This window comes from Colletotrichum fructicola (assembly GCF_000319635.2).
Source record: "Colletotrichum fructicola Nara gc5 chromosome Unknown KSG_Nara_v1_contig08, whole genome shotgun sequence".
In the NCBI taxonomy this organism is placed as follows: Eukaryota; Fungi; Ascomycota; class Sordariomycetes; order Glomerellales; family Glomerellaceae; genus Colletotrichum; species Colletotrichum fructicola.
Window position 1 is genome coordinate 1,360,234 of NW_027094058.1, and position 20,901 is coordinate 1,381,134.

General features: G+C 56.6%; 6 protein-coding genes across 6 annotated transcripts; 2 read left to right on the top strand and 4 right to left on the bottom strand.

Annotated features, from left to right (window-relative positions):
- Positions 1 to 5,770: 5,770 nt before the first annotated feature.
- On the top strand, positions 5,771 to 6,703 carry rho2 (GTP-binding protein rho2; the record flags this gene model as incomplete). The annotated part of the gene is made up of 5 exons (XM_032036163.1): positions 5,771 to 5,805; positions 5,955 to 6,033; positions 6,103 to 6,108; positions 6,165 to 6,356; positions 6,413 to 6,703. The coding sequence occupies 5 exons, from the start codon at positions 5,771 to 5,773 to the stop codon at positions 6,701 to 6,703; spliced, it is 603 nt and encodes a 200-aa protein (XP_031884863.1).
- Positions 6,704 to 7,364: 661 nt separating this feature from the next.
- On the bottom strand, positions 7,365 to 7,739 carry CGGC5_v013431 (mitochondrial 54S ribosomal protein mL40; the record flags this gene model as incomplete). Its single annotated transcript, XM_032036164.2, has 3 exons — positions 7,365 to 7,377; positions 7,434 to 7,442; positions 7,507 to 7,739. 3 exons carry the CDS (start codon positions 7,737 to 7,739, stop codon positions 7,365 to 7,367), a joined length of 255 nt encoding a protein of 84 aa, XP_031884797.2.
- Positions 7,740 to 7,945: 206 nt separating this feature from the next.
- CGGC5_v013432 (uncharacterized protein) lies at positions 7,946 to 9,590 on the bottom strand (the record flags this gene model as incomplete). Its single annotated transcript, XM_066152928.1, has 2 exons — positions 7,946 to 8,350; positions 8,550 to 9,590. The coding sequence occupies 2 exons, from the start codon at positions 9,588 to 9,590 to the stop codon at positions 7,946 to 7,948; spliced, it is 1,446 nt and encodes a 481-aa protein (XP_066007818.1).
- Positions 9,591 to 11,571: 1,981 nt separating this feature from the next.
- CGGC5_v013433 (uncharacterized protein) lies at positions 11,572 to 14,102 on the top strand (the record flags this gene model as incomplete). The annotated part of the gene is made up of 5 exons (XM_032036166.1): positions 11,572 to 11,953; positions 12,016 to 12,191; positions 12,255 to 12,866; positions 12,927 to 12,971; positions 13,053 to 14,102. The coding sequence occupies 5 exons, from the start codon at positions 11,572 to 11,574 to the stop codon at positions 14,100 to 14,102; spliced, it is 2,265 nt and encodes a 754-aa protein (XP_031884798.1).
- A 647-nt stretch (positions 14,103 to 14,749) lies between these two features.
- On the bottom strand, positions 14,750 to 17,130 carry CGGC5_v013434 (Acetolactate synthase catalytic subunit; the record flags this gene model as incomplete). The annotated part of the gene is made up of 5 exons (XM_032036167.1): positions 14,750 to 14,808; positions 14,862 to 16,553; positions 16,631 to 16,698; positions 16,764 to 16,862; positions 16,970 to 17,130. 5 exons carry the CDS (start codon positions 17,128 to 17,130, stop codon positions 14,750 to 14,752), a joined length of 2,079 nt encoding a protein of 692 aa, XP_031884720.1.
- Positions 17,131 to 18,939: 1,809 nt separating this feature from the next.
- Positions 18,940 to 19,941, bottom strand: CGGC5_v013435 (uncharacterized protein; the record flags this gene model as incomplete). The annotated part of the gene is made up of 1 exon (XM_032036169.1): positions 18,940 to 19,941. One exon carries the CDS (start codon positions 19,939 to 19,941, stop codon positions 18,940 to 18,942), a length of 1,002 nt encoding a protein of 333 aa, XP_031884830.1.
- Between the last annotated feature and the right edge of the window lie 960 nt (positions 19,942 to 20,901).

Below are 20,901 nucleotides of genomic sequence, written 5' to 3' on the forward strand. Positions count from 1 at the left end.
GGTATCTCGCAGTGAAAGCGCACCCAGCCCTGCAGTTTGGGTGACATGATGCTCCCCCATCCATCAAAATTCGAGGACTGGGCTGCACCACGTGACTGCTGACAGGGCCGCCTCAACCATCGCTAGACCACAGCCAGGCATTTGCAGTGCAGTGTGCTGGAACGAGTGCGAGTCCAGCTGTGGCCTGGATGGCCCGTGCCTGCCGTTCCTTTTAGATCTGGCTGTGCTTACCTTAGGTACTGTGCACCTAGGTTCCTGCCTGAGGGCTGAGGTGGGGGCTGTCAGGCATCCAGATGACATAATCAACCGCATGGTCTGTGCCGACATGGGAAAGTGAGAACCCGGAAAGTTATTTCATAGATCGGGCAAGCAACAGTCCAGTCGGGTCAGGTCCGTCCCGCTCTCTCCAAACGAATCTAATGAATGCCTTGCTTGCTGCCCTGCCTTCACGCCCAGCACCCTGTCTGAACAACACCTTGTGTCATCCCATCTGCGTTTGTTTCCCTGCTTCCAGCATTGCAGCAATACCTTCTTTCCGGCTTGAGAGACGACGAGGACCGCGCAGCTATGGATCCATCCATCACCACTTCCAAGACATATCGGCCATGTCCTGGAAGCTTTGTCCAGCAAGCTTGAGAGCACAGCCTGCGATTGCGCTACCATGACTACACAAAACCTATTTGACAACGCGGATTTCCCTCTGGAATCAAAACACTGCCGTTTGTTTCAGCACGTGATGAAGTCAATTTTCAATGCTTTACTTATAGTCTGGCGTTTGGTGTCGATTGTCGCGGTTCGGTATGACAGGATGGCCAAGCATCCCGTGTCGCATCTCAGCTTGTATGACACAGGCATTTCTCAGACAACTTCATTCGCTCCTCAGTCAAGGGCGTTGGGTGATGGTGCGCCAAACAAGACACAGAAGCCCGTTTCCCGTCCAAGAGAAAGCCAACACTCCTCGCTGGTGGCATTCAATCCATCAACTGCCCTCCCTGTTTGCCCACCCTTCCGTTCGCTGGCACTCCCGAACCTACCGGCTTAAATAACAGCTTCAACGGAGGTCCAAAACACCCTCCCACCCGTCCCGATCACGTCGGCAGTTCAGCCTCCAACCCCGGAACCGCGCGGCCACCGACCGCTATCGGTAGCCCAATGGACGAGGCCCCGTGCCGGCCGCCCTGCATTTCTGGGTTCTTGGGCACATTAGCAGCGTTGCAGGCTGCTGGAGCTGCCACCAGCTCGACGACTTCTCAGCTGTCCCAACGAGCCCCACTGATCAACAAACCAACCCCAGCCAAGGGGCCATGTCACGTCCGGCTAGCGTTTGTCAGGCGCTGTCGTGACGTTTGTCTCCTAGCCCTTTGCTGGCTGGTCCGCGCGAACAAGTCCCTATCAAAAACGCCTCTGACGGACCGCTCCCGCACGTTGGGGAGTTACCCGCCAACGAAACGGACGAGTGGAAGCAATCGCAACCGAACAGCTACGTGCGAAAACCTGCCTCTGGAGAACAGCGTCGGGCGTTGTGGATGTCGCCTGGTCGATCCAGCTCGGCGTTGTGCACATATCGGACAGGTGTGACCAGCAGATCCCGGACGGGAGCGCATCCTAATTTTGCGGGCAAAAACTGCGACGCAACGCCTTGAACAGTACCGACGAACCAGGAACGGTTCCCTCAGCCTACTTGTCTACTTGTTTGGTACCTTGTGTTCACCGTGGCCCGAAGAAAACGGGACGACTGCGATCCCCGAGGCCATGCACGGCACAAGAATCGGTCTGCAAAGTGTCGATGACCCAATGGGAGGCCCTGGAAACAGGCTGCTCCAGTCGGATTACTTGCAGCTGGAGTGAAATCTGTGGTTAGTCAACACAGCCTCGGCCGCTGCGATGAGGCGGGCCAGTATCCACCGCGAACGACAGGTCCACTCCCCTGGGTGCGTGCCCAGGATGTCTGGCGATGATGCTGACACTGGAGACGAAGAAAGGGGGATTCATTCTACCGACTGGGTTCCAATGCTGTCTGAGTGGGCAAATCGGACCGGGGTTTTGGTCTCGTATGTCGAAGGATGCCGAAAGGGTCCTGCGTGGGAAGCAATCAGAAACCAAGGTGTTGCGACGGATCACATCAGTGCTCCCATAACGCCGAGGAAAGCTCCATCAGTTCGACGTGTCACTAAGGATACCTTTGGCAGCTTGAGGACCTGGGTGACAAGCCAAGCCAGAACACCCAGCTGATATACCACGTTCGGAATCCCGCGGTGCTGCGTTAGGTAATCTTTGCCCGAGTATTGAGCAGGTCTCAACTAACAAGCCCAAGTGGCCATCCCTGCGGCGGGCACATACTTACGCTGACCCGCGTATGTCAGACATGGCCGAAAAAGCTGGGGTTTTCTGCTCTCAAAAGGCCCTCTGAAGCAAATGAAGCGCCAGATTGGACCAGCAAGCGGTCAGGACAAATGTCAGCGGACAGTGAGGGCAACGGGAGGGCGGGCAGATGCATACAACAATGTCTGAGGTGCTGCGGTGGAGGACGGCACAGCATAGCCACGGCTGGCGCTGTTAGTCGCACAGACGGAGGCACAGCACAGATGGTGTGGGTGGCCGCTGCACGGAGGGACAGAGGGCCGGAGACAGGCGCCCACAGAAAGGGACTGGACGGTTCTGCTGCTGATCCGCTTACCCTGCAGTCCCCTACCCGTCGTGCTGTGGCTTTTTTTCTGAGCTTGTCCACCCACACACAATCTCACACACCATGGGGAAGGGACGCGATGGTGCAGGAGCTGTAGAGGGCCCTTAATAACTCCAAGGCTGTTGATGAACGCCCGCCGAGTCACGATGCCCAGGATGAGGCTCGATGATGACAGGAGTTGAGAGAGAATTTTGGGGGCCGGCAGTGTTCGGTGCCGCTGCGGCATCTGAAGTCTGATGGGTTTCTCAAACGTACAGGTACGTAAGTGATGATGTCGATGTTGGCGCGGTCGTCTCTTGTCAGGCAAGGTAAGGTTAAGTTCAATTGGCAGCAATGAGTGATGTTGAGGTAAGAAAAGGAGGGACAGGGTGCGGTTGACATATCGGGGGTGATCCCTACAGGGTGAGAATACCGAGAGCAACCCAAGCCAGCATAAACAAGGCAAATTCGATCATGTCTGTCCATGAAGGACTAAAGAAAGAATTAACATGGAAACAACAGGGACGCTAAATCGCAGGCTCGGCGATCGGCCCCGAGAGCTCTAGTTGGCTAGGGGAGTTAGGTTAGGTCAACCGTAAAGGTACAGACGGTTTCAACGATTTGTATTTGAATTTTCGGTTTTTCGGGGACCAGGAGAGAGGGACATCCTTATTTTAGAAGCAGCGGGTTGGACGGTTACAAGTTAGCGCAGCCATCAAGGGCAAAACGTCCGACCTTTGTTCATGGGTGCCGGTTATTGCTCCGTGGCTTGCGGGTTAGAAGGCTCGGATGTTTACATCATTGCCAGGGACGATGATGATGATGAGGAAGAGGAGGAGGAGAAAGAGGCCTCGTTCGTTTTGGCTTTTCGGGGTGACTGAGAAGAGCAGCGGGAGCTCTTGTCATGCGTTTTGTTTTGGGTTGTGATGGTAATACGCACGAGTACCTTACGTGGGCGGTGCTCAGCCTCCAGGTGTCTGGACCGCCAAACCGCGGGTGACACTGACACTGCGCAGACCAGACCGTAGGACTGAGGACTGGCCCGGGGGAAGCCAGGGCCTGGGAGTCCTGGGACTGATGACTGTCAGGCTCCACGGCGTCGGATCCCCGGCTGGTTCGTGCGCAGCTTTGGGGGGCATCCAATGATTCCAGCCCACATGCACCTGCGATGCACGATACCTTACCTTGGGTACCTTAGCTTACCTGACCTTACTTGCAGCTCTTGCACGGATGGTAATGTATTCGTAGCCTCTGTTGTTGAGTTGTTATTGTTGCTGCTGTTGTGCAGTGAGCAGCTATGGGTGATGCACTTGGTGGGAAGATTCAGAAGAATAAAGTCCCTTGGTCCGCTTGTCTGTGCCACAACACGCACCAGCCGGCGGTCTTCCTGGAGAGAGACTGGACCTGAATGGACTGACTGTTGGACTGAGGTCTAGCTCACCACGTTTCCCCTACCACAATGGCAACTTAGTTGTTGAAGTCAAGGGGCCACGCCGCGGAGTCGCCTCGGCCAAGGTTCCTCCCATCTTCAGCGTAATTCGTCACTTTCGTCACACTGGGAGCTAGGCTGTAGGACGGCGACTCTATCTTTTGGTACACATCCTGGCCTTCTCTTACCTGCATTACGTCTGCATCTGCACACACACACACACACACACACACACACACACACACACACCAGGTACTAACACTATCTTTCCACACTACTACAGTACTACTAACTAGTACTGCCGGTACGTCGAGGTGGTGGTGGTGCCTTGCCTTGTCTCGCCTTGCCTAACGTTTTTTTATCCCCCTTCGGGGTCCAGTCCAGCCCAGCTCAGGCAAAGCAAAGCAAAGCAAACCCTTATTACCAGACGGTCGTCCAGCATTTTGTTTTCACGTTGACACTACTACCACACACATTTGCCCACTTACGTTTGGACAACTGCAACATTCATCCATCCCCAATCCACTACACAGCAAGACCAACAAATAAACAAGACGGACAAGCCCCCCCGTCCACCAAACCCAGCAACTCCAACCCAGGTCAATTGGCAATCGCGCGTGCAAGGGTCCCAACCGTACCCCCGGCTCTGCCCCTTCCCACTCGCTGCCTGCAACCTGCTCCAGCCCAGCTCCGTCTCCAGCTTCCAGCTCCAGTTCATCCTCCACTGTTCCGCTCCATTGCGTCGCTGCTCCAGCTGCGGTACCTGACGCCGCGCCTCGCCTCAGTCACCGTCAATCGATCCAGTCCACAGTCCAGTCTTGTCCTGTCAGGTCCAGTCCACCCGCGCCTGCTGCTGCCAGTTCTTTCTTCAACGCGCCATTACCCCCCCCCCCCCGAGGAATTTCTTCAGCTCGTATTCCCTCCCGTCGTCCTTCTGCTCACTGCTCAACACCGACGGTCACTCTGGTCGAAACTACCTTACCTTGCCTTACCTACCACGGCCACCTCCTCCGCGCCTCTCTCCTCTCACCCTCCCGTCCTCCGAGAAAGACGGGGAAGGAGACCAAAAAAAATAAAAAATAACAACACAAGGGCGCCCTCTTCCGTCTCTCTCTTCTCCTTCTTTCCTCCGCCTTCGCCTGACCTCAATCTCTCGCCGTCACTGCCGCGGTACTTCTTCCAATCGCCCTCATCATCCATCAGCTCTTTCTCGCTGCCCCGATAGCTCCGTTATCCGGCTGCTCGTCGCCTTTTCTTTTTCGCCCATCCCACCCCCGAAGAAGAAAAACACTCCCACACCCACCCACCTCAAATCCAAACATTTGCCTACATATCCGCCGCAGCTCCTGTCGCCTCCACCACCAAACCCGCCGCTCCTGCCGCTGCCCCCGATACGACTCTGCCCGCCTGCCGACAGACCTCGACCTACCGCATACGAACCCACCGATCCCAGCTGCCACTTGCGAACCGTCGACCGACATCCAGGCCTTTTTTTTCTTCACTCTAATCTTTTCCTTGGTTTTCAACTTGTGATCGTCTCGCCATTCCGTTTTTACATTTACATCCGGACATTAATACGCCCTCGTCGCCATCACGTCAATCCCCACGCCATCAATTGACTTCGAGTCGAGTCGCCGACGCCAAAACCCCCCTCTGCCCAGTTCACCTCCGAAACCATGGCGGCGGCAAACCCCCCAAACGTCATCCGAAGGTACCTTGATTGGAGTCCCGTCGATCCCCCTCCCATCCACCTTCCCCGACCGAAACCCCAGATTCTTCGTGCCTTGCTCCCAGCACGCAATCGCGCTCAAATTTGACTGCTTCTGTATGGTGACCCGATTTGCTTACGGTATTTCCTAGGAAACTTGTCATTATTGGTGACGGTGCTTGTGGCAAGACTAGTTTGCTAAGCGTGTTCACCCTCGGCTACTTTCCCACAGTAAGTTTACCCCTTCCTTGCCCGTGGCATAACCCTCCAGGTTGAATTCCGCTCACAAGTCTTGCGCAGCATTACGTTAGTCCCGAACGCCCCCGTGGTCTCCCGAGAAGCACCCCCTAACGAGCTCCCAGATCCCCACAGTTTTCGAGAACTACGTGACAGATTGCAGAGTAGACGGCAAGTCAGTACAGCTGGCACTATGGGATACCGCAGGACAGGAGGACTACGAGAGGCTTCGACCGTTGGCATACAGCAAGGCGCATGTCATCCTGATAGGCTTCTCAGTTGATACTCCCGACTCCCTCGACAATGTCAGGCATAAGGTTCGTACTGGAGAGGCGCAACTATTGTTGGACATTTCTAACAAACCGTGTGACAGTGGGTAGAAGAGGTGACGCGACTCTGCCCGGGCGTCCCCATCATTCTCGTCGGGTTAAAGAAAGATCTGCGCGAAGACCCCGTGGCCATCGAGGAGATGCGAAAGAAGTCCCTGCGCTTCGTCACTTCGCAGGAGGGCGACGCAGCCGCCAAGGAGATTGGTGCCAGGAAGTACCTCGAGTGCTCCAGTCTGAGCGGCGAGGGTGTCGACGACGTGTTCGAGGCTGCTACACGCGCGGCCCTGCTCACGTTCGAGAAGGGCGAGGGTGGCGGCTGCTGTGTGATCCTCTGAGCGGCGAGGCAGTCTCTAATGCGGTTCCCGACGTCGAGTGCGGACATGGTCGAACGAATACAGGCCCTTGATAAGCACCTCCGGCGGAATTATCTCGTCTCTCGAAAACCCCACGCAACCACGCAAACAGTCCGAATGTGAAGACGTCGAACCGAATTCAGGGGTACCGGCTACCATCAACGACCTCGCGAATTTCATGGGGGACAGTCAGCAGCGAGACGATATTCGATGTGACCCCAGGACTTGCTCGGCCACATTTACAGCTTTTGATACGAGTCAACTTTTAATGCTCTCTTTATTCTTTCCTCAGCGGTCTCGAAACAAGCGGAAACAGCGCGACGTTCCGGCGGAGAAGTCCTTGCAATTGAAGGGGACGTGCTATATTTTTGTGTATTAATAGGACAGCACAGCATAGAACAAAAGTTCACAGCTTGGACACGGGTGTAGGCGTTTGGAGGATCATGTTTCTTCTTCCCCAGAAGAAGGATGGCAGTCGCTTCACGCAAAATGAAAATGAAATTTCCAGCATGTTTTCGATCTAACATTTGTGGTATTTTTGAATGTACACGGCCATGCTGCTGCATGCTAACGGCACAATGACACAGAAAGCGTCGTGGTGGTACACAGAGACGAGCGCATCCATAAGCTCCGGTCCTTCCCCTCATCTCACATTGCTATGCCCCTTTTTCAGCTTCACATAATCTTCAAGTCCCAATCTCAACCGACTAACCCTCTTCGTCTACCTCTTCCAGTCATGGTTCCACGCTACCCTAGCCGGCGTCTCGGTCTGGTACCTCGCATACTCAATCGGCACGGCGCCGGCCCCGTAGACGCCCTTCTTCTCCTGGGAGATGCGGTACAGCCAGCCCTCGTCCCTCGTTCCCGGGCCGGCGGTGTGGCGCAGCTCCTCGGCGGCGTTGTACATGCCCTGGTGCATGCGGTAGAGCTCGCGCTCGCGGGCCTCGCGCTGCTGGCGCTGGAGGAGCAGCCAGGCGCGGTGGATGGTCCAGTGGCGGAGGTGGCGGTTGCGGGCCATGCGCAGGGGAGGGGGCGCGCGGGCGAAGAGGTGCTGTTTGAGGTTGAGGATCTTTTTGGTGTATTCGGGCGTCGCGGCGGAGACGCTGGCCCCGCGGCGGGCGGGGACCGGGGTTGTTGTGAAGGCGCGGGTTGCTGTGGTTGTGAAGGTGGTTGTGAGGGTGGTGGTTGGGCGGAAGAGGCCCCGGAGGGAGAGGGGGGTCGACATTATTGCTGGCGGGAGCGGAGGACGCGGGTGGTGGTGGAGGGGGGTTGTTTGCGGGCCCGTGGTCGTCGGGGAGCGGGAGGGATGTATGGAGATGTGTCGTGTGAGGGCTTCTTTGTGGTTGTTGTTGGCGGAGGCTCGAGATCCTCGGTTGGCGGGCTGTCGTCGTCGGTTTTGACCGTGATGGAGAGTCCTTGGTCGTCGTCGTCTTCGTCGTCCGACTCCGGCTTGGGGGGGTCGGCGGGCCGGAGGAGCTGCGCGCGAAGGCGGTCGGCGACGGCGCGGAGGGCGGGGGTGAGCGCGACGGGGGCGATGTCGACGCGGTTGTGGAGGGTGTCTGGGACGAAGAGGGCGCGGTTGTCGACGTAAGCGCCGGTGTACTTTTGGGCGTAGTATTCGTGGATAGTCTGTGGAGGTGGTGGTGGTGGTTAGCTGAGGTGCTTTGGGAAATTTTGAGATGGAAGGCGGGGGAAGTGTTGTTCCGAGGGTGCATGGCAGCGGGTTGGGGTAAGTGGAGCTTGGGGGGGAGGGCAGGGGTCCAGCTTGAGCTTTGACTACATCACATTGCTGCGTGTAAGTGAGGACGAGAGGAAAAGGGTTATTTACTTTTCCTAGGAGGATATCTGCGTGGTACACCAACGCATTTCCGCTGAAACCGCCTTCGAATATGTTGGAGATTACCTCTTTCGCCTCGTCGGCGTGGTAGGTCTTCGCGATCACGTTCAGCCAAACCACGGGGTGCTCCCCCGTCGGCCGGTCCCACGTCACGACGTCCGCCAGCGCGGCTAGCACCGCCCACTCCTCATCTTCCAACTCTTCACGCTTCGTCGACATTATGAGCGACGCGAGCTCCCTGACGGCGGGCGATGTACGCAAAGCGTGGGCGTACGCCGTCCGCTGGCCCATTTCGAACCGCGCGATCCAGCGGACGTGGACATCCCTAACAGAAACGCCGTCGTCCAAATCCGCGGTGAGAAGCGTTGCGTACTCTGGTTTCAAGTCATACGGTGCGTCCGGGTCGAAGGCGAGCAGCGAGATGACCTGCGAGGCGACCTGTCCAGCAAGATGCTGCATGCGCGCGATGCGCACGGCGGGCGGGTGCGGCACGCGGCCCTTGTACTCAAAGTTGCGCGCGTCATGAGGCTCGAGGCTCCTGTGCCTCCGGTACGCGAGGATGGGGCTTCCGGGCGGGAGGCCGAGGAAGTAGCGCGTGTTGGCGAGGGCGCCGACGACGGGGAGCATGCGGCCGGCGGCGGCGGGGATGGGGATGCGCTTGCAGGGGACGCTCCAGTTCTGAGCGGCGAGGGTGGCGATGTAATCCTCGCGTTGGGGGACGGTGCACTCGCGGTGAACGGAGATGGCAAAGGCTGCTTTTCGGATGAGGAGCTCGTCGGGGGTGTACTTTGGCACGATCTCGCGGATGTGGGCGGAGAGGATGGCGAGCCAGAGGGCGGTGATGTTGTCTTCCTCGGCGAGGCGGGCTTCGGCGAGGTGGGCGGAGGTGTGGGCGTAGAAAGTGGCCTGGTGGAGGGGACGGGACCAGATTGGGGTGAGGTTGTGGTGGGAGAGGAAGTGGGAGAATGCGCGGTTGAGGGAGGGGTTGGCGGGGGGGAAGTTGTTGGGTCCTGGGAGGCCGAGGGAGCACATCGTGACGGTTGGTTGCTTGGATGGCGAATATCAGGGGTATGGTGGAATGTGATATCTATCAGAGTGGTTTTACCTACTCACGACGATGACTAGAAAGGAGAAAGGATTCTTGAGGGGAATTTCTTCCTGGCTGGAAAGATATAACATGAAACCTGTCTGGCCTTTCTGCGAGACAGAGACATAGATGGGTCAGAGCCCATTGCTGTGTTGGTAGTTATTTCGGTGACGGCATTTTGAGTTTCGAAAAGCGATGGCCCAGCAGGTTTTCCATCATTTGCACGATGCATGATATGGCACCCTTGCGGAGTGGATGGGTAGGCAGTGAATCCCTCCATCTTTCATGTCAGACTGGCTATCTGCGCAGTGAAGTGCACTCTTAATGGGACGACCAAAGGTTGAAGACGTGGATGAATTCGGGATACCTGGATAATAGATGTTGACCGCACATGTGCTCTCTTCGAAGTATCTCCCATCGTATCCACCTTCACAAAGTTGCATGATATCGCTCCAGTTGGCACGTGTGATACACCCAGAGAGCTTAACGACACACAAATCCACTCGCCGAGGTTCGTACTCTCGACGTGACGCTGGAGACCAAGTTACAGGTGTAGTCGAAGCATTCTCGAAACAGTGGTTCAATATCTCAGGAAGTACATGAGAAATTGCTGGCTTACCAAACATTGAATGCGTCGAGAATTACGGTCGAATGTTTTTGAATGCTAGCCATTCTGACCTACTCTCTGTCTTTTGAAAAGCTGGAAAGACCGAAATTTGAGTTCAAAAGAGCTCAGGTTCAGTCTGCGCACTCTTGGGTTATCCATTCGTCTGTGTCTAATTCGTTTTGACCATCTACGCCCATGGCCAATCTGGCGTGTTTTGCAATTTACTGAGTTTGACAGCCATCAGGATCCAAGTTTCTGAAGAAGTATATACAAGGCAAGGTAGTAGAAGGACGATTGAAATAGCGTAAAGAGCAGAAGCGGCAAGCGGCTCTCGCACGTCTTCCACTCGGATCCTAAGTTCGCCGAGCATTCGTCGTCTAGTCGAACAGAACAACCACATTCATATGTCTTGGAACATATGCGGTGCAGAGCAATCCTGAACTGGCCATATGTATGTATCCTGACGGTCTGAAATTGACTCGGGAAAAAGATTTTCATCTCTTTCGATTTACCCTGGCTGGCAACTATACGACAGCTGGCATCGACAGGCTGCAGGCCAGACTTAGCGGCTACTTGTATCCCATTGGACTGATGGTGATCTGGAATGCCTCAAATCCGCAGGATGCCCTAATTTAATCCTGTTTTCTCTGATCAGAAACCATTTTCGCTGGGTGAAAGCGTTTATATGTGGTGTGGTGTTTGGACAGGCATCACCCAATACATGATGGATTGCAAGCCATACAAAGTCGATAGATTCTTTCGGCAAGAATCCAAGCCTTTCATGCCGATTGTACATACAAACTTGAACCATGGTCAATTTGTGCGAGAAGTTTCTTCGGTATGTTCGTTACCCACGCAATTGTAATGCTGCCTGATTTCTGAAGTTGAGAGATGGCTTCACTGCGCATATGCAGTGCTCAGTAGACGCAGCTGACACACATATCAGTTTACCCAATAAGCAGGAGATTCCAGTGTGCCAAGAACCTCGCACTAACAGATCATTCCACAGCATCACGTAGAAGTCCAGAAACCCGCCGTGACAAGGGTGCCCCATTCGCCGATCTCTGCTTACATCGCTTCACCACCACCCTTGCTTTTTTTTTTTCTCTCGCTTCTGGCCTTGCTAAATAAATCTTACGTCCAATTAAACTACCAAGCCGCCAAAAAAGCTGCGGGGTTGGTCGGGGTGGTACTGGGTCAGGATCTGGGTGAGACGCTGCAGCCTGATTTGACGATCCCCACAGCAGATGTGTATATAGTTGTGTAGCTCACCTCTTTATGGGCCTGATTCGACCGCCTTGGACGGTTGTGGCGCAAAAATGGACGCCCGACAAGATGCGACGTATCACCTTATCTCCTACCCGGACCCGTCCAGGAGGGTGTCTTCCAGGAACGAAGCGGGAGATCCTGGCGTACCGAGAGAGTTCAGGCGTAAGCCCTTGGATCGCAGCTCGACGGTCCATGATTCAAGCTCGGACTACCTCCTCTTTTCCATAGCTGATCCGCCAGCCGATCCAAATGCGGCAGTTTACAAAGGCTCTGGTAATAACAAATCGGCCGCCAGCGGAAACGTCAGGGAGACCACGGATCTCCCGGAAACGAGGCATGTCCAGGACTCGTCGCTGATCAACTGGAACGGACTGCCGTGGTATCGGTTTCTCGGAGATTTCCTGAGCATGCTTCTTGCAATATGCTTTATCGGTTGGTTCTCTCTCTTGAGTCTACGTGATGCGGGGAACCTGACAGGATGTATGTGATATCAGCCCTCGGGATTTGCGTTGTCCGTCTTCGAGGAGAAGAAGAATCGGGATGGTCGAGACAAGTGGTCGCAGCAACGGAGCTGGCACCGTCGCTATGGCCCGTCATCTTCTCCGGCGTCATAGGCAACGCTCTCAAAGCCTACGCAAACTGGCGCGTTGAGAAAGGCACATCCTTACTGGTATGTCATCCCCCCCTCTTCATCCTCTTTAACTTGAAATCTCACACTCAAACAACAAACTAGTCCCTGGAGCAAATCCTCGGCTCCCTAACAATGGCAAACACAATCCTCTCCGTCTATACCCTCTCCATCTTCAACCTCTGGACCGTCTCCCTCGTCCTCATCTGGGCCTTCAACCCCCTCGGCTCCCAGGCCTCCTTCCGCAGCCTGCACCTGCAGCCGCAGTCGGCCACCGCGACCGCAACCCTCGGCTACCGCAACTACTCCGTCGAGACCCTCGGCGTCGGCGCGCTCATGGGCGCCTCGGGCTGGTCGTGGATCAGCCCGGCGTCCAAGATCGCGTACTCGAGCGTGCTGGCGTCGACCACGTCGCAGACGCAGTACTGCAACGGCACGTGCGGAGCCAACTTTACGGACCTCATCGCCCGGATGGGCGGGACGCGGGCGGCGGCGGAGCAGGTTGCGATGGACCCGTGGGGCAACCCCCGGATCCCGAGTTTGAAGCACGCGCCCGGGTACGACGCGGCGCGGCCAGAGGAGTGGCTTGCGGTGCCGTGGAGGGAGAGCGTGCAGGAGTACAGCAGCCTGATTGGGAATCGGTACCATGGGCTGAGGCCGGAGTTTGTGGGGAACGTGACGTTTACAATCGAGGCTAGTTATATGGAGGTTTACGACGTAAGAACTCTGGAAGTGGCAGTCCATTCGTTTTGATGTACTGATGGATGTGGAATGTAGTGCGCAGAGTGGTTGTGTCAGGATGATCTGCACAACAATACCGAGGTCAGTTCAAGCGGTCGAACGTCTTCCAGCCAGACCCTTCTCATGTTTTGGTCTTCAGACGGAACTGACATTTCGTCTCAGGCCATGGTTGCGTGGTTCGCAGCCAACTACAAGTCCTTCGCCACCAGGTACAACGTCAGCCTAGACGAACCGCCGTACAATAACGCCTCGTTCGACTTCTTCGACAGCAACCGGCGGGAGGGAAGCTACAAAACGTCCTACGACTACTCCTTCTCCATGGACTACAACACGACCTACGGCGCCTCCGGCCCCGACTCCGCCAACTCGACAATCTTCCTCGGGACCCTGGGCGGCCTCGAGTGCGGGCAGTGCATGACATCCTGCCCCGTCCGGACCGTCTACATCGAAGCCGAAATCGCGTGCGAGTCGCGCGGCATCGCGGGCAAATCCCAATGCGCAGCCACACGCATCCGTCAGATGCCGCGCCCGCCGCGCCCGCCCGGCGTCACCGCCTTCACGAACCGGCTGATCGGGACGACAGTCCCCCACTACGCGGCCCAGAAGTTCCCCAAGATGGGCAAGGACACCGACACGCGCTTCACGACCTTCTCCGAGGAGTTCGTCGAGAACCCCACGCGCGCCTTCAACCACGAGCTGAGCAAGAAGTACGTCGAGTGGTGCAAGCTGCCGATGCCCGTGTTCGCAGACCGGCTGGGGCTGCTCTTCAACACGTTCCTCGACGCGACGGTCGACCCGATGGCCGTGCTGGGCGCCGCCTCCGTCGTGGACGAGTCCGTCCTGCTCAACACCACGGCCGCCATGACCTCGCCGCTGCCGGCCGTGTACGTCATCGACGAGGCGTGGGTCGCAATCTACTTTGTGTCCACGCTTATCATGCTGCTGGCGGCAATAGGGGGCGTTGTGATACGGTACTACACCATTGCGCCGCAGGTTCTGGGGTATGTCGGAAGCTTGGTCAGGGACTCACCCTACTTTGCCGATATGGCGCCGCGTTGGAAGAGCACCGAGAGCGGCGAGGAGATTTCGAGACGTCTTGGAGACGTGAGGGTGGGCGTATTTGATGTAGAGCCCGACAAAGATGTTGGGAGAATTGCGTTTGCACCTGTCGAGATGGGGCACCGTGTGCGTCGGAAAAGATGGTACGAGTAACAATCGAATTGAATAAGTAATTTTCCTGCATCAATACTCGCGAAACTATTCCGGTGATGAGCTCCTGTACTCCGCCCATCCGCCGTTCTGGGGCCGCCTAGGGCATGCGGTCCCCTGATCTTTCAAACGGATGAAAATGGTGTCAACATTCGTCAAAATACGTACGCTCCAAACCTTTTAGTATTCAGCTCATAACCGTGAACATGTACAATCCCTTGAGCAGGCTAGGCTCATACCTGTGGCCCTTGAAATGCTCGACAAGCCATGACAGCCAACCCGCCGTCATATCGTATGTCCCCAGGTACCCTCCAACATGCCATAACATTGATGCCGCGAAATGCACTTTTCATATAGCATTTGATGATTCAAGATGAAATTTTTGAAATGTTTTCATTTGTTGGACGAACTTGCTGCACTTTTTCCAGAAAACCCGTCTTTTTTCATTTTCGTCGCCCCATTTTGAAGAAACCCTGGTCCCGATGGATTTTGGAAATAAAAGGTTGGCCCTCCATGATATTTTGGTGTGGAAAAAAAGAGACCCAACAAAGCTGGTGGTATAAGATGAGAGAGAGCAATATGCATGGACGCCTCCGATGGTGCTTGTAAAAAATTAAATGAACAAGAAAGGTGTTTTCGTTGACGCGGATTTAGCCGTGCAGACCACACGTTCTCTCGCGCATCAGCTCGCGACGCTTCTTGTCCTTGGCTGTGAGTGGGTTAGCTGCTGTTTCTCAAAGTACGAGCGATAGGGATACTGACCTCCGTCCCATGTCAGGAACTCGTGGAGACCTGAGCCGGCAGGGACCATGGGCAGGACGGGCACCTTCTTGTCGGTGACGACCTCAAGGAGAGCAGGGCCGTCGGTGTTGATGAGCCACTTGAGGGCATCGACGACCTCATCGGGCTTGATGACTCTGCGGTGCTGGACGCCCATAGCGTCGGCCAGCTTCATGAAGTCGGGGTTCTTCTGGTGAGTGTGGGCGTAGCGGTCCTCGTAGAAGAGGTTCTGCCATTGGGTGACCATGCCCTGCTCCTCGTTGTTCAGGACAATGACCTTGACGCCAATGTTGAACTGAGCAGCGGTGGAGAGCTCGGTGAGGGTCATGTTGAAGGAGGCATCGCCGTCAATGTCGACAACGAGGGCATCAGGGCGCGCAACCTTGGCGCCGATGGCGGCGGGCAGACCGTAACCCATGGTACCCAGGCCACCGGAGGTGACCATGGTTCTGGGGTGCCTCCAGCGGAAGTGCTGGGCAGTCCACATCTGGTGCTGACCGACACCGGTGGCAATGATGGTGGTCTCCTTGCGGTCGGCGGTGAGGTTGCTGAGCTCCTCAATGAGGGTCTGGGGCTTGATCATGCCGGAACGCTCAGCCCTCTCGTAGTCGGACAGGGGCCACTTCTTCTTCCACGCGCGGATCTTGTCGAACCACTCCTTGCGGTCCTCCATTGATCTTGTCTCAAGGAGAGGAATGAGAGTCTTGAGGTTGGAGGCGACATCACCCTCGACAGCCTCAGTAGCCTGGACGACCTTGTTGATGTTCTTGGGCATAATCTCGAAGTGAACAATACCGCCACGGCCCTCAGCGTGAGCAGCCTTAGCGCCAGGAGCGAACTTGGCAATGTTGAGAGTAACACGGTCGTCGAAACGGGCACCAAGAGCGAGGATAAGGTCGGCCTCCTGCATGGCGGAGTTGGCGTACGCAGAGCCGTGCATACCCAGCATGTGCAGGGACTTCTCGTCGAGCTCGTCGAAAGAGCCGAGACCGTGCAGGGTGGTGGTGACGGGGATGGAAACCTTCTCGGCAAGCTCCTTAAGGATCTGGACACCGCCCTCGGACTGGGAGATACCCTGGCCGGCGTAGATGATGGGCTTCTTGGCAACGTTGACAAGGTCGGCAACGCGCTGGATAGACTGCTTGAGCTGCTTGCTCAGCAGGGCCATGGCGGCTCTGCTGGCCTGGCTGGGCAGAGAGGGAAGGGCGGTCTCGGTGGGGATGGCTTTCCTCAGGACGGAAGCAGTGACGTCCTTGGGAAGGTCGACAAGGACGGGGCCAGGGCGTCCGCTGGTGGCGATCTCGAAAGCCTCGTTAATGCGGCGGGGGAGCTCAGCGACGTTCTTGACCATGACGTTCCACTTGGTGCAGGCGCGAGAGATACCGACGACGTCGGCCTCCTGGAAGGCATCACTGCCAATGGCGGAGGTAACGACCTGGCCGCAGAAGACAACCATGGGGGTACCGTCGGAGAGGGCGTCCTGCATGGGGGTGATGACGTTGGTCGCGCCGGGGCCGGAGGTGACGAGGACGACACCAGGCTTGCCGGAGGCGCGGGCGTAGCCCTCAGCCATGTGGCCGGCGCCCTGCTCGTGCTTGGGGAGGATGAAGTCGAAGTATTTTGAGTTGTAGATGGCGTCGAAGACGGGCAGAATAGCGCCTCCGGGGTATCCAACTGTGACTCACGGTCAGCCATGTGCTTCCTCTTATACGACCAACACGACTTGAGGATAGAGCAATTGGGTTACGAACAGATGTGCTTGACGTCGTGTCTCAACATCATCTCGTGGAAGATCTCTCCACCGGTCTTGCCAATGAACCTGTCCAGCATTGTAAGCTTCCATGTGCGTATAAGTCGGCGGGTGCTGGCGGCGGGATCACATACGACTCGTCCATCTCGGGACCGCGGGGGTTGACGAGGGGTTGGACATGGCTGCGGTCCTTCTCGGCATTGAAGGCGGGTGCTGGTGCTTCGCGAACCTCACTGCGATTGAAATCTTGTGTTAGCGTCAAGTTTTCCCGTGAGTCACTTCGAGCAGTCTACTTCGCCTCCGCGATAGAGGGGCAGCGGCGGGCGACAATGGCACTTACGGAGCGGGGGAGGAAGCAGAAGTAGCCTTATTCCTCACACCAGAGGGAAGCTTCGCAGCCTGAAGGGCAGCAATGGCGGGAGAGGCAGTGGCAGCGCGGGGAGCGCTTCTGGTGTTGACGGCCCTGAGGGCGCGGGTGGCGTGGCGGCTTCGGAGCATCATGATGGGCAGAGTGGAGAGGAGGAACGGTCGGGACAGGAAAGGAAGGAATAATTAAACAGAAAAGAGACTCGGCTTGAGGCCTTGTCGATACGAGAAGGGGGAGGAGAGCGCGGCTCGTCGATTTGGACGATCGCAGGGGGGAGAGGTTTGTTGGAGGAAGAGAGGTTGCAGTGCAGAGATCGCGGAGCAATGGAAATTTTGGCAGATCTCGAAGTCTAATGGTTCGGGCAGGTTTGTGAGAGAAGAACGAGAGAGGTTCGACTCATGCGGTACCGGGCCGGGGACGCTGGCCAGACACTGCTAGGTGCTAGCCACCTTAGACTGGACTAGACACACGCACACAGCACACAGAGAGAGAACTCGCAGAGACCTTCCCGCTTGGAGGGAATGACTGGACCCTCAAGAGCACTGAGTCCACTGGACGGCTGCTGTTTCGGAGGCAGGGAAAAAAAACCAAAAAATTTATCGGCCGTCAGTGTGTGGGGTAGACGCCTCCTCACTGGCCAGACGGCAGAGAGAGTGGGGCACTGTGAACGCAAGCGTTGCTCACTGGGGGGAGGCACGGGCCCTTCATCCAATCTGGGGTGGCGATATCGGCCATGATTCCTGCCTTTTCCCTCTCTTTTGCTGACCTTCACATTGGAAAGGCGCTGCAGGGCGCTGCATTGGCTTTACCGTCTGCTTGCCCACCTCACTTCTCCTGCATGCTGCCGCCCACCGCCTTCCCTCTTGCTCTGCTACTGCCCGCGTTCCTGCCCCTCTCTGCCAATTGGATTGGTTTATGACTCACTCTCATTGGTCTCTTCCCCTTTCCCAGAGCAACCCCACTCGAAGCTGAACACTGACAGCGACACTGACGACTGGAGCAAAGCTGCCAAAACTCCAAGCGAATTGGAGAAACTGCTCCAGCCATCGCCGTTAGCGTCCCTCATTTCTCCTAACAGTCCCGAGGCGTCTTGCGGCTTGCCTCCTCCGCTGCTGCGAGCCTGCTGCCACTGGCACGCTGGAAAGTGGGAGGAGCAAACACACCTGCGACCGTTTATTTTGCTCCAATCCTTGCCTCGTTTCCTTTGGCACTGCGAGAAAACAAGCAAGCCGGGACGGGAGGAGGGTGACACAGGAACCTCCACAAAAACTGCCCTATCTTTCCCTATCGGTTCGTTCTCGCCATCCCGTCTACGACACTTGTCGCGCCACGACTGCCCCATTGTCGTTTCTTCTTCCCTCTCTCCACGTTCGTCCAGTCTGGGCATTTCGGGATGCGGGTTGGGTTGGACTTTGGGCCAAACGGTCCAGCCACCGACATATCGCATGGTGTGGCGTGAGGATGCGACACAGTACCCGCGGTCGATTGAGGTGTTGAACGTCTTCAATTGAGTACGCCTCGACACGTGAATCCTGCGTGGAATTGGTTAGCGCAGTCCACGAGGAGATGTTCAATGTTCTTTGGAAATGCATAGCCGGCCAATTCCCGGTGACCGGACCCCTACTCCGACATGATCCGGCCCCAGGCCACCCCTGATCAGACGGACGGCTGCACAGGGAAACCATCTCAACTCGAGATTACTCAATTGACGACGCATAAAGAGAACGCGTCGGTTGAAGTCATTACAAAAAGCGTTAAATATTGTTTTTGGTCTCTCTACCATTCCATTACCCATGACATATGATGCAGCCCTTGAACACCGGAACCCGAATCGCACAATGAGGTATCTTGGCCATGCTTACACCAATTTCCGCCAATACAATAATTATGTATGACCAAATGCTTTCGTCTTACCATGCCATCACCGTCCCTCAGGCACCGTCTTACATGTGGTTGCGGTTGTCAAAGGGGTTGTGGCCGTTGTTGGCATGGCCATTGTTGTGGTCGTTGCTGTGGTCATCGTTGTACGGCTGCTGGTTGCCGTCGTTGGCCATGAGAGGCTGCTCAACGGCGATCGTGGGCTTCTTGGCCAGCTTTGCCTCCTTCGCAATGGCCGCTGCCTCGGCCTTAGCGAGGATGCGCTTCCTGTTCTTGCGGTCGCGGCAGCAGAGGAAGGTGATGAGCGCGATGGCGCCAGTGCCGGCAATCGCGAAGAAGAGAGCGACAGCGATACCAGCACCGCTGAGGGTGTTATCAATCACCAAGCAAGAAGGGTTGCCGGAAGAATCGTCCTGGCAAAGCATGCCCGCGGCGCATGTCTCGAACGCGACGGTCGTGGAGTAGCAACCACTAGTGATGGTCTTGCCAGAAGCGGTACCGGTGGATTGGACGGGGCAAGCAGTCGTCGACTTGGTCGTCGTGGTAGAGCAGACCTTGGTCGTCGCGGTTGTTCCGGTGCCTGTGGTCCCAGTACCGGTTGAAGCGGCGGTGGTGCCAGTAGCAGTGGTGCCAGTACCGGTAGTAGAGGCCGCCGTGGTAGTGGTTGCAGCACTGGCTGTGGTGGCAGCGGTGGCAGCTGTCGTTGTCGTCTCCGCGGCTGTGGTATCTGTGGTCGCACGAGCCTGGACGATGCCGAAGTGGCGGATTTTCAGCTCTTGGGCAATGTTGCCATACTCATCACATCTGTCCAGGGCCCATTGAGCCTCCACCATTGACTCGGTGAAGTCGCAGCCGGAGTTGATCCAGCAAGTCTCGAGATCGGCCTGTGTAACGTCGTCGGGAATCATAAACAGGCAGGCTGCAACGGAGCCCGCCATACCGCAGCCACTCAGCCGGGAAAGTTCGACATTTCGCGATCGGAGGCAGTGCAACCTCGCGGGAGTGACGGCTGAGGCGGTAGTTGCGAGGAGCGCCAGGAGCGCCGAGGCGGATTGGTAGGAGCGCATTTTACCCGGTTTTGTGGGGAGCTGTCCCAACTGCCGGAACGGAGATCGGTCGGTAGGGTGGGTAAAGGTAGGGTTGTAGCTCGGAGTGTACGCGGAAGTGCCGGCCCAGGAGCTTGGGTGAGGAGCAGCTTCTGCAACGAATTACTGTTGGGACGATGACAGCTTCCTGATTGGGAAGCTTAGTTTGGTTCTCCTGAGAGAATTCGAGAAGATGTCGTCGGTGAGCTTTGCTTGGAGGGAGTTGACGAAGGGCTGAAGAGACAGAAGACTGCTTATTAGACGTCCCAGCAGAATCGGTCAGGTGAGGGTCGATGGAGGGGTCGGATTGGGAACACCGCGTCGAGGTTAGTAAACAGAAAGGGGAGAGAAGCAGGAAGGATCGAGCCGGGTGAGATGGGAATGAGGGTCAAATAAAAAAGAAGGCGAGAGGGATGTGAAGGACGCCGGCTGGCGCCTGGGGCTGGGCTGGACCAACTGGATCCTTTTTTTGGCGTGTTGCCATTCTCGCCGGCCTGGCACTGGATTTGTCTCTCCCCAGTCCTCCCCATCTTCCAGAGCAAGGCCCTGCGCCTGCGAGCGAGCGAGTGTGAGCTGAGATGCCAACGCCAGTGCCACGAGCATCTGCACCTCAGCGCGCGGGCCCTCACAACCTCGTTCGGGTAAGGCGTCTGATGGAGCGGGCATGGGAAGGTCTCCGCTTAGGCTCACTTTTGTGGCTTACCTGCAGTAGACCCAGACGATGGACAAGTACTCTCTGGTAAGGCTGGAGCCCGTTTTGCAGCGGTACCGTAGGCTATTCCCGTGCCGTCTAGGGGACGGCATTGAGGCGAGGTACTTGAGCATATTGGGGGTACGCAGCATGGGCTCCGGAGTACGTGTCTTGGTGATGGCGCTGCTCTTTTGCTGCTGCTGCGGCACCGCCCTTCCCTACCAGGAAGTCCTCTGCTTGGGAGCCAGCGA